Below are 12,618 nucleotides of genomic sequence, written 5' to 3' on the forward strand. Positions count from 1 at the left end.
GATGAGGATGAGGATGAGGATGCTAATGTTGACGTTGAGGATGACGGTGAGGAGGATGGTGAGGAAGATGATGGTGAGGAGGAGGATGGTGAGGAGGATGATGGTGAGGAGGATGATGGTGAGGAGGAGGACAGTGAGAAGGATAATGGTGAGGAGGATGGTGAGGAGGATGATGGTGAGGAGGATGGTGAGGAGGATGATGGTGAAGAGGATGGTGAGGAGGATGATGGTGAGGAAGATGGTGAGGAGGAGGATGGTGAGGAGGATGGTGAGGAGGATGATGGTGAGGAGGATGGTGAGGAGGATGACGGTGAGGAGGAGGATGGTGAGAAGGATAATGGTGAGGAGGATGGTGAGGAGGATGATGGTGAGGAGGAGGATGGTGAGAAGGATAATGGTGAGGAGGATGGTGAGGAGGATGATGGTGAGGAGGAGGGTGAGGAGGGTGATGGTGAGGAGCGTGGTGAGGAGGAGGGTGGTGAGAAGGATGATGGTGAGGAGGAGGGTGAGGAGGAGGATGGTGAGGAGGATGGTGAGGAGGATGATGGTGAGGAGGATGGTGAGGAGGATGACGGTGAGGAGGAGGATGGTGAGGAGGAGGATGGTGAGAAGGATAATGAGGAGGATGGTGAGGAGGATGATGGTGAGGAGGATGATGGTGAGGAGGATGATGGTGAGGAGGAGGATGGTGAGAAGGATAATGGTGAGGAGGATGGTGAGGAGGATGATGGTGAGGAGGAGGGTGAGGAGGAGGATGGTGAGGAGGATGGTGAGGAGGAGGGTGGTGAGGAGCGTGGTGAGGAGGAGGGTGGTGAGGAGGATGGTGAGGAGGATGATGGTGAGGAGGAGGATGGTGAGAAGGATAATGGTGAGGAGGATGGTGAGGAGGATGATGGTGAGGAGGATGACGGTGAGGAGGAGGATGGTGAGAAGGATAATGGTGAGGAGGATGGTGAGGAGGATGATGGTGAGGAGGAGGATGGTGAGAAGGATAATGGTGAGGAGGATGGTGAGGAGGATGATGGTGAGGAGGATGGTGAGGAGGAGGGTGGTGAGGAGCGTGGTGAGGAGGAGGGTGGCGAGGAGGATGGTGAGGAGGATGATGGTGAGGAGCGTGGTGAGGAGGAGGGTGGTGAGAAGGATGATGGTGAGGAGGAGGGTGAGGAGGAGGGTGGTGAGAAGGATGATGGTGAGGAGGGTGGTGAGGAGGATGATGGTGAGGAGGAGGGTGGTGAGGAGGAGGGTGAGGAGGATGATGGTGAGGAGCGTGGTGAGGAGGAGGGTGGTGAGGAGGATGATGGTGAGGAGGAGGGTGGTGAGAAGGATGATGGTGAGGAAGAGGATGGTGAGGAGGGTGGTGAGGAAGAGTGTGGTGAGGAGGGTGGTGAGGAGGGTGCTGAGGAGGAGGGTGCTGAGGAGGAGGGTGGCAGTAGCACATACTTATGTACTAGACACTGTTGTAAGTACCTTACAATCCTCATAGCAAGGTAGGTAATATTATCATCCCCATTTTATAGATAAGAAAAATGCACACAGAGTTTAAAAACAAATACAGAACATCACTTTATAATGCTCACCAGGGGTCTTTTTAATTTTAACTAATTTTGAGGCTCACAAGACTATCATGGCACACGACATTAGATACACTTAGACGACTCTAAGTAACAGGACACAGCTCGAGAGCAGGGCAGCCTCAGGGGTTCCTCTCCCACGAACCCCAGACCATGGAACCATCCAGAAGCCATCCTCTTTGGCCCCACGGTGATGGCACAGGCGCAGGGCAATGTGGGTATGGCAACCACCCTGGTTTAACACCTCACAGGAGCGACTATTGCTTGTAGCATCTCCACAGGCATGGCTTTGGGGGTCCCCTAGAGGACAGGTCAGTGAAGAGTCACCATACTCAGAGAAGCACAAAGAATGGCCTCCTACCAGATATGAAACGTCCCCCAGTCCAGATAGTCACTTTTATCACAAGGCCATCTTTATCAGATGTGATGTTGCCTAAATGCCATTCACTTACTCCCTTTATCAGGTTCCCACAGAAATGAGATACAAAGTTAAGTGCGGGAGAGTTTAAAAATGCAGATTCCTGGGCTCCACCCTGGACCTACTAAATCTGATTCTCCTGGAATGGAGCTAGGAATCTGCAATTTAAAAATAACAGCAGGCACCTGGGTGGCTCAGTCAGCTGAGTGTCACACTCGTGATTTCGACTCAGGTCATGATCTCCAGGTCATGAGACTGAGCCCCGTGTTGGGCTCCACGCTCAGTGGGGAGTCTTCTTGCCCCTGTCCCTCCCCATCTGCCACTCCCCCCCGCCACTCGCTCAAACATTCTCTCTCTCTCTCTCTCTCTCTCTCTCTCTGTCACTATCTTAAATAAATAAATAAATTTCTTTAAAAACAAAAACAAAAACAACAACAGGGGCACCTGGGTGGCTCAGTCGGTTAAGCATCTGACTCTTGATCTCAGCTCAGGTCTTGATCTGAGGGTCTTGAGGTCAAGTGTAGAGCCCACTTAACAACAACAACAACAACCCTGGTCATTTCTCATTATTCAGAAATAAATGACCTTGGGAATCTGGAAGATCCAAGACCAGGCCCGGGCTCCCAGGTGCTGGGGTTAACATGGTGGCAACTGGGATGGGAAGGGGCTTCAAGACCATGAGAATGATCCATAACACACGTACTTTAGATATGCTTAACCCTGCTGCAAACCAGAATCACCTGGAATGCTTTTTAAGAGCAGATTCCCAGGCCCTTACCCAGACTTTCTGAAACTGAAATTTCTAGAAGAAAGGCAGGGAAATCCAGGCACGCACTCAACCAAGCACCCCAGGGGAGTCTATCATCAGGCAAGCTTGGGAAACACTGATCCCAGATCCTGTCTCTGGGTTCTGGATACTCTGTGTTCATTTCCCTTGGGTCCTTCCTGAATACGTGTAGTAAACCTTCATTTTAAGGGCCAGCCTCACCTCAACAAAGCTCCAGGAAATTACAAGAAGGATATTATGCCCACTCTCAAGCAGGATCTGAGAGGGGGCACAATCACCCTCCCTAAACCCATGGGGGGTGAGCAGGAGTAAAGCCCTTGAAAGCCCCAAGGGAAGGTGATAATCTTCCAGTGTTGGGCTCTGAGTCTGGATGCCCAACACTGGAAGATTATTCAGAAGCATAGCTGAAGGCAAGGCTGGGGGATAACATGGAAAAGTATTCCCTTTGAGGACATTCTTTAGAAGAGGAGCCTTTTCAACAACTTTTTTCAACATGGCAATTGTTGCGCCATTGATGATAAGGCAGTAGAGGAGGCCATGTGAAAGCAGGGCCTAGGGACTCAAGGAGAAGGTAGCCAAAGAAAGGTTATTCTCTTACCCCACACTCCCTCCCACCTCTGCTGATACACATCCTAAGACCCGTCCTGCCCCCAGACTCTGACAGACCTGTAGAGAATCTGGTTCCAGCCCTGGGTCTTCCTGCATTGCCAAACCTGGAGGAGGGGTGGGTGGTGGTGGTATTTCACTAGAGGAAGAGGCAGTTTTTTATTCCTGTAATATTTCAGCAACATCAAACACAAACCCCATCTCTGCCCCCTCCCCTCCAAGTTGGGCTGCCAGATTTAGGAGAAGAACAAAAACAACACATCCAGCTACAACTTGAATTTCAGGTAACACTTTTTTAAGCATAAATATGCCCCAAATACTCCATGGGACGTTTATGCTGAAAAGAATGTGCTGTTTACATGAAATTCAAATTTAGCTGGATAGCCCTTATTTTATCTCTCAAACCTACCACGAAGGGTATGACCAGAGGCCTACAAGTAAAAGCCCCTGGAATTCCTCCAAAGCCCTCACCAGGCTCCGCTCTGGGCAGCTGACTCAGCAGTTTGGAGAAGCCCTTGGAAAGCCACTAAAAAGACAGTACTGGACATCCCACCAGCTACATGGGAGCTACTCCCTACTTGGTGAAATCCAGTTCAGACGAACAAAAGAATGTAGGAAATCAAGTTTACCAGTGCAACAGCAATGTGGATTCATGCAGCATCTATTTGCAATTGCTTTAAAAGCTTTCATTTCCACTCAGAGCACTCCAATGGGAAGCAAATTTAATTCTTATTTTCTGAGATTATTATTTCATGGGCAAAGGATGGGTGAAGGAGGTACACTCAGTAATCGGCAGAGCTGACATCAAAACTCAGACTTCTTATTTCTTATGTGCCAACTCTGAATTCACCACTCCAGCATTCAAGGCTCTTACTCAAAGATGTGTTTACCCATGTCCAACAAATGTGCCCATGAAATGCTATCATCTGCTCGATTCAAGCCACATGCTCTTAAGTGCATGTAATTCAGAGGAAAATATGAACATCATATATACAACATAAAAAGTATGAACCATTTCCTTCTTCAAAGCCCAACCTGAAACTATAGGAAGGGTGGGGGACATTCTGGAGAGCTTCAAAGCATCTAGCTGAATTTATAGAGGGTTTTGTTTGTAATTGGGAGCAAAGATTTAATTTGGAAGAGAGCAGTGATTCTTAGGTGGACTGAGTCCCAAACACTGCCTTTACATGACCTCTAAGCCTTAAAGAGACACTAAAGTCAAGACCCCATCCTTTCTAAATCCCAAAGATGGCTGGTCAACATAAGTTGATCCTGCTTCAAAATCCCCGAACTCTAGATTTGCATCTTAGGAGAAGGCAACTCCCAGGCAATTGGTCTGGAGGACTGAATCTGAAGAAGCACTTACTCCACTAGGTAGATCCAAAGACCACTCAGACAAGTGGGGCTTAAAAGAGCTCTGTCTCTGTCTCTAAGATGTTCCTTTCTCCATAGGGAGGCAAAAATGGCATGGCGGTTAGGAAGATGGGCTTTGGCATCAGACAGACAGAAGTTTAAATCCAAGCTCTGTTGCTTGCTAGCCTTCCAGTTGTGGGCGCGTAACTAAATAGAGCCTCAGCTTCCTCATATAAAATGGAATGGAATTAAGAACTGATGTCATGGGTTTGTTTTGAAGATTAAATGTGATAATCCATGTAAAGCACTTAACATAGTACCTGACACACAGTAATGGCTCAATAAAATTCTTTCCAAGTCTATGATTAAGCCTAAAAATCATGTCCTTGTTGGTCAAGAGCTTAGTCACAAAGTCCAATTATCTATCATGGAAAAAGGCTTGCGGTTTTTTGACTATAATGAAATATATGCAAACATCTAGATTAGTTTAACTCTCTCTCACTGGAATAATCCCAGGCCTTTGAGGGAAAAAAAATTAATAAATTCTATCTATACAATGGAGTCAAATGCTCCTAGAGACTCAGAAGAGAATTGCTTTTCTGGCTAGCACTATCCCAGTTTAAATGACAATTTACTTCCACCCTTTCTCTCCTCACCTTCTGAGATTCCCGTTATGCATATGTCCGTTTGCTTGATGGTTTCCCACAGGTCTCCGGGGCTCGGCTCATTTTTCTTCATTTTTTATTCTTTCTGTTCCTCAGACAGGATTTCATTTGATCTATCTTCAATTTCATGGATTCTTTCTGCTGACAGCTCAAATCTGATTTTGAACCCTCCAGTGAGTTTTCCATTTTAGTTAGTTATTTTCAATTCCAGAATTCCTATTTGGTTCTTTTTTATTCCTGTCTTTATCGATATTCTCTATTTGGTAAGACATTATTCTCCATCTTTTTTTCATTCTTTAGGCATGGTTTCTTTAGTTCTTTGAACCTATTTATATTGTTGACTTACAATCTTTATTATGTCCAACATCAGGGCTTCCTCAGCAAGAGTTTCTATTAAGTGCTTTTCTTCCCTTGTGTATGAGTCTTACTTTCCTATTTCTTTGCATGTCTCATAATCTTTTGGTAAAGCTGGACATTTTAAATACCATGTCAACTTTGGAAATGAGATTCTCCTCCCTCCTCAGGATTTGTTGCTGTTGCTGCTATTTGTTTAGTGACTCTCCTGGACTAATTTTGTAAAGTTTGTATTCTTTGTCATGTGCAGCTGCTGAAGTTTCTGCTTCATCAGTTTAGTGGTGAGGTAATGATTAGACAGAGATTGCCTTAAATACCTTAAACCAGTAAGTCTCCACCTTTGCCAAGGCCCTCCTCTGTGTGGGGGTTGGGCTTCTCCCTCAATGCTCCAGCAGGCAGGTGTCAACTCTGCCTTAGCCTTCACTTCCTCCTTGCACAGAGCCTCAAGGTCAGCCAGAGGTGAGAGTTTAGGGCTTTGTCAGGTCTTTCCTGGTAACGTGGACGTGGACTTCTAGATTCCTAAGAATATGTCAGAGCTTTTCAAAGCCCCTAGAGAATGAGAATCTCATTCTCTAGATTTTTGTTTCAAGATTTTTGGCCAGCTTCCTGTTTACCCCAACTGGTATTCTACCTTAGGCAGCTACAATGCTAAACACTGACTGTTTTCAACAAATGCCCTGGAAATAGTGCTTTTCCCACAGAGCAAGCTCTGAGTCAGGTTAAATAAAAGCAAGTCCTCTGAATGGGGCTCTTCTAGAGAACTGTCAGATATCAAATAATGACCCAGGAATGGGGCTTTTGGGGGAGCTCCAAAATTGTTTTTGCCCCATCAAGTGTCTGTGAGGCTGCTGGTTCTCACAACTACCATGGCTGCTAGGCTGCTGGTTGTCAAGGCTACCACAGAGACTGGGAGAGGCGGATCAGAATAGGGCAAGTTAAAACACAAAGCTCACTGTTCTTGCCATTATTCAGACCTTTTTTCCTTGAATGAATGTCCCTTGGATTGTTGCACACCTTTATCGTAGAGTTCTGAAAATTTGATTTTGACAATGTTTGCCAGTGTACTTGTTGCTTTATGGAATAACAAATTATCCAGGGTCCTCACTCTACCATTCCAGAAGTGCTTCCCTATTTGTTTCCTGTGTTATCATGTAACCAAATAGATGAATGTTCAGAAGTACAGTATTAAAATCACTCTGCCATATAAAGACCACTCTGCCAATTAAAGACCATATAAGCAACCAGCCATGCAAGAGGGGAAGAGGAAGAGTTGCTTTTCTCCCCCGCCTCCAGACTGGGGTCATTGCCCAGTTATCACCACTATCCTCATTCTCATCCATAGAAAATATTTATTAAGCACTCATCTGCCCTAGAATCCCAGGGTAGGCCTCAAATACCCTGATGTCAGATGCAATAAGATTTATGGTGTTCAAAGGTCAATGTACTTGAGATGTTTAACTCAGGAAAAGTGAAAGTTCTCAGAACCATGCAATCCTGAATCTGCAAGGGATCCCAAAGGTCATGTCGCTTTACTATCCATCTATATCGCCTGACATTCTCCACAATATCCCCACTAAGTAGTTGGTCCCATCTACACTTGAATGCCTCCCACTGATGGGCAACTCACATAACTTCTTTAGTTGGATATCTTAAGTATTGGAAACTCTGTCTTTATATTGTGGGTGAAGGCAGAGACATACTCAGAACTGAAAAGCTGGAGAGAATGAGAAACAGAGACCTGAGACCTTGAAGACTAATCTGCTCATCCAGCACTCTTCTGGGTGAGAGATCACTTATTTTTTTGAGTGCCTGAAAAATAGGCGTGCCCCTCTCCTGTGGATGATACTACCTCCTTCTTATCTAGTGCCTCAGCAGATAAACACTCTAATTTAGATAAAGAGCATGATAAGCCTAACATGAAACTCTGGCACAGTTCTAGAAAGGGGTATAGGCATTAATTGTGTAATCTTTGGAGTCAGATAAACCTGTATTGAATCCTGGCTCTGCCAATTCAAAGCTGCGTCTTCTTGAGCTACTTAGCCTGTCTTGAGTTTCAGTTTTCTCATCTGTTGAATAGGGATAACTATGGTACCTACCTCACAGGGGTGTGATGAGAGTTAAATAAATAAAATCATATACGAAAAGTCTCGGGACATAGTAAATGCTGTTGTAAATACATTTACATAAAATGCAAGAAGGTTTGCACAGAAAACAAGGTTTTGTACAGAAAATACAAGGTTTGTACAGAAAACAAGGTTATAGCCACCTGGGGTTTCAGTAAGCATAAATTATGTCAAACCAACCTTGTTTCTTTTTTTCTTATGGTTACGAAGCATGTTACACAACTGTTGACTCTTGATTTTAAACAAACTAACTAGTAGGGGCACCTGGGTGAGAGTCTGACTCTTGGTTTCAGCTTGGGTAATGATCTGGAGGTCATGGGATCGAGCCCTGTTTCGGGCTCCGTGCTCAGCAGAGTCTGCTTCCCCTCTCCCTCTGCTCTTCCCCCTGGCTCATGGACCTTCTCTCTCTCTCTCTCTCTCCCCCTCTCTACAATAAGTAAAATAAAATCTTTAAAAAAAATTTTTTAATGCATAAATATTCAAATGTATCTTACCAAAAGCCAAAAAAGTGAAATAAAAGAGGGATACTGTCTTGTAGTCAGGTCAAAAAGGAATCAGTGTTATAAAATGACAGATGATTGGCTGAGGAGTGGTTTATGTGGCAAGACTCATACATGTATTCATTCATTCATTCATTCATTCACTAAATAATGTTAGAGTGTCCACTCCAGGCTGGCCACTGCTGAGGAAATATAAAGATAAAAAGCCATAAATCCGCACTCTTGGAATGTTCACAGTCTAGGGGCAAGACAGACCTGGAAAAAAATTTTTTTAATGGTTAAGTGTTAAGATGTACCAGGAACAGCATAATAAAAGAGGTAAAGGTCACTTCATAGCATCTGAGTGATACTCAGATGAGACTTGGAGGATCAGCAGGCATTTGTCAGACAACTTGACATGGGGAGGAATGGTTTTCTAGGTGAACTCTAGAGAACATGCAAAGGCCCTGAGGTACAGCTGACTCTCTGGTTGACCCTGAGCAACAGCTTTATATATACATTTGGGATTTGGAAAGAGTAAGACACACAGACACATCAGGTCTCTTGTCTCACATTCCCAATTTAAATACACTCCTGGACACACGTGCACCTTACCGTAGGTGATGACGAGCAGCACAAAGTTGAGGTTTTTGAAGATCCGAACAATGGAACTTAAGTACGAAGCATCAGGGGATGCCAAGGCATAGCTCAGGGACTGGGCCCTGCTGGGGGGATGTTTAGGCTTCTCCTTGAATACTGAAAGGAAAGAAACAGAGAGATCACTGCAAATCCCCATGACCCCACCCCTGCAGAGCTGACACATGGACAAGAGCTGGCTCCCTCATCTAGAAAAAGACTCGAAAAGGAAATATTAATTCTTCAATTAAATCCTTCAACCCCTCCTTTCTTGAAGCTGTTTCTCACCACCTGCGGCTGAGTGAGGTCCTTTACTTTTTCTTCATGGCCTCTCAATGGCTGCACTCCTTGGGTCTCCCAGGCAGCGTTCAAGGATCAAGGAGTTCCATACTAAATCAGCAAATAACATACCGCAGAGCACGGAAAATAATATAATAGTAATACATGGCTAGAAAGGAAGCAAGAGCTGAGCCTTTCAGATTAGTGAGCCCAGTGAATGGCTTAGCACCAGAGCTCCTCCCGAGGGGGAAGGGACGGTGTCCCTGCTCAGCAGAGAGCCTGGCACATGGCAGCCAAGGAATATTCCCTGAATAAGTGAAAAGATCTTCTATTGAAAAAACCTCAAGTCCATTCTTAGTTTGTCAAGGTCTGAGTCTAATGTCTGCCTCCTGAAAAGACAAGAGAATTAACACATCCCCCTGCAGGAGTGGTCACTGTGATATGAAGGACTGGGGAGGGACAGGACAGAAGGGAAAGAAAACCATTCATTTTATATTCGATTTTCAGCACAGCTGGTACAATCAATTTGACAGCACTGATCACTGTTCAGGTTCTGGGGCCAGATAAGTGTAACCAGTTGTTTGGCTAAATTGCCCCCGAAGTTGGGTCCAGGCAAGCTCCATGTAGCCTTCTCCACACACCATGAGAACACTCCTGAAAGGTCAGTAGACTGTTTCCAGTTAGAGGAAGCTCTAGAAATGAGGTTTACTCTCTTGAAGATCAAAGAGGTCCCCCACCCAGAAAACCTTCCAGCCCTAACTTCAGAGCCCTGCTTCTTCCTTCTCCAGAAATAGTCCTGAATTACTTCCTGCCGTTGGAAACCACTCATCCATTGTCTTGCCCGTTCACCTCCCCTTGCAGCAGGGGAAAGAAAGCAAGGCAAGAGGCTATTTCTGTCTGGTTTGTTCAAGACCCTGGCCACCACAAACCAGAATTTAGATCAGATTTCTCAGTTCTTTACTCAATTAGCCACTCTCTGGCTTGATAATAAAATGTCAAAATGGAGAAATGTCTTACCTTCGGGAATTCAAATGCAAAGAACCACGCCCTCAGCTGCTCTAAGCACAGGCATTTGAAGCTGGCACATTACAAGTTGAAACTTAAGGTCTGGTTGAGTAAGAGGGTCCCTGGGCAGACTGTTCTTTCCTGCGGCTATCCATAGCCCTGTAGCTTCTCCCCTTCCCAGAAACAGCAAGTCCTCTGCCCAACATATCCTGCCAGCTTTGAAAAGTCATCAAACTTTCTCATCTTGGACCCCGAGGGAGAGAATGCCTCGGTGAGAACCGTGGAATGGGGTGCACGGCATAAAACTGTTCTGACTCTGGAGGTGAGGATAGCAGGGAAGAATGAGACCTTTACCACGTTGGGATGGAATGTTAGGAAGAAAGCTGGATAACCTTTAAAGACGAGTGACTACCTGAAAATGAAAAAGCCTCTACTGTACTGTTTCTGAATTTATCACAGCACAGGTAATGTTACTCAGACGATAAGAGAGGATATAAAATATATTAACCAATATCTCAATGATCAAATGTACATGCACATAAAAATTAATAGTAGTTATCTGAGGTTGCTGGTGGGGATTAACTGGTACAGTCTAAATTAATGGTTATTCCTTTTTATTTTAATTATTTATTTTATTTATTTATTGAAGTAACCTTTACCCCCAGCATGGGGCTCGAACTCATGACCCTGAGATCGAGAGTTGCATACTCTACCAATTGAGCCAGCCAGGCACCCAGGTTATTCTTTTCTTTATGCTGTCTCGTATTTTCCAGATTTTTCCATAATGAGCATGTATTCCTCTTATAGTTTTTTTAAAAAGCCTCAACAAATGTGGTCCCCAGGGATTCTCAGATGCATCTATGAGAGTATTAAGTGTTTGTGGGCCAATTGTTTTGTTTTGGTTTGTTCCAGAAATTTAGAGTATGGAGTTAGACAGGGTTAGGCACTCTCTGCCACTTACTAGCTAACTAATCTCAAATAATTGACTTAACTCCCCTGAAGTCTCGTTTTCCTCTCTGTGGGAAACAAGGGATTGATGGGGTTGATGATGGTAAAACGTCACTCAAGATTCAAGACCAGGCACGCTTGGCACAGTGTCCGGGGTATATATCATAAGCACTCAGCGGGGTTCCACACGGGGATCAACAGCCCACCCATTAATTCTAGTGAGGTTTTATTGGGGAACTGGTTAATTACAATTAAACCTTTACTGAGCAGCTAACACAGTACACAAGACCAGCTAGCACGCTATTGGCTAAGACATTTGAAGACCACTAGAAGCCTGACCTCCAGTTTCTATAAATGTCCATGGTATTCTAAGGCCATGTTCACAAGGTCCCCACCCAAGTCAGCAGAACCTCCCTGCCTCCTGGCCCCCCATCAGTCTACTAATGACCTTACCGATGATGACAAGGATGAAAAGCAGAGTAGCCACGCCTGCTATTATGTAAAACATGATGCTGATGTGGTAGGCAAGCTTGTCCCGGTCTTCGATGTTGGGTACCAAAACAGGAGGGACCAAGAACCCAATTGCAATTCCAAGCTATAGAAGACAGAGACAATCAATCACAGTTTCCAATGGCCAAGAATCGACAGAATAAATTTAAAGAGACTCCTGATAAGAAACATAAACCCTAGCTCCCAGTCCTCTTTAAAACCCAAACAGGGATTTTTTTCCCCCTCTCAAAATACCAGAGAGCTCTTTCTTTTCATTGACAACTCTTTTTATTGACAACACATCCCTGACCACCCTAACTATCAATACCTACTGAAAAATATTATAGTTGGGGTTCTCAATGCAGGCTGGCTCTTCTCTAGCTGCAGACTAATGAACAATGGTTCCCATACTTCCATATCTCTATAGTAGAATAAAACAACGTTGAACTTTTTTTCACTGAATTTTTCATGTCACTGAATCCGTTAACCTGAAGCTAAGAGACCGGCTGACGGAAAAATCCTACACCCTACAACCCCAAGAACTTGCATTCAGTAGATGAAAGCCTAAAGTTGTTACCCCACTCACAAATGTGAAAACATAAGTTCACTGTGTAAATAACATAATTTACAAAGCATCTATAGTGTGAAGTCACATGCCACCACGTAAATGTACACGCACAGGACACGGGGACATGAAAACTGGCTATAAACATGCACACGCACACGCCAACGAATTAAAACATCTCATACCTGCCTCAGAGTTCAAACTCCAGTGACCTGACAGATAACGTGACTTGGGTGTTTCCAAGGTCAGAAATGCCTCGATTTGGTAATGGCTTACTGTGACATAACTCCCAAAAGCCCTTCTGCAACGCATATATACCAAGGCAGAAATCGGAAAACAG

The 12,618-nt window shown here is 44.7% G+C and overlaps 1 protein-coding gene across 3 annotated transcripts in view; it reads right to left on the minus strand.

Annotated features, from left to right (window-relative positions):
- FLVCR2 (FLVCR heme transporter 2) overlaps window positions 1-12,618 on the minus strand; it is a 53,377-nt gene that overhangs the window by 12,884 nt on the left and 27,875 nt on the right. For all 3 annotated transcript variants that reach the window (XR_003515856.2, XM_027571616.2, XM_027571615.2), the window contains 2 exons: window positions 11,678-11,819; window positions 8,972-9,112 (listed from right to left, as the gene is read on the minus strand). Coding sequence is in view for 2 of the 3 variants with exons in the window: in XM_027571616.2 (XP_027427417.1) it covers window positions 8,972-9,112; window positions 11,678-11,819 (283 nt within the window). In the remaining variant the exon portion in view is untranslated. The remainder of the gene's footprint in view (window positions 1-8,971; window positions 9,113-11,677; window positions 11,820-12,618) is intronic.

The sequence above is a fragment of the Zalophus californianus genome, chromosome 6 (genome assembly GCF_009762305.2).
Source record: "Zalophus californianus isolate mZalCal1 chromosome 6, mZalCal1.pri.v2, whole genome shotgun sequence".
NCBI classification, from domain to species: domain Eukaryota; kingdom Metazoa; phylum Chordata; class Mammalia; order Carnivora; family Otariidae; genus Zalophus; species Zalophus californianus.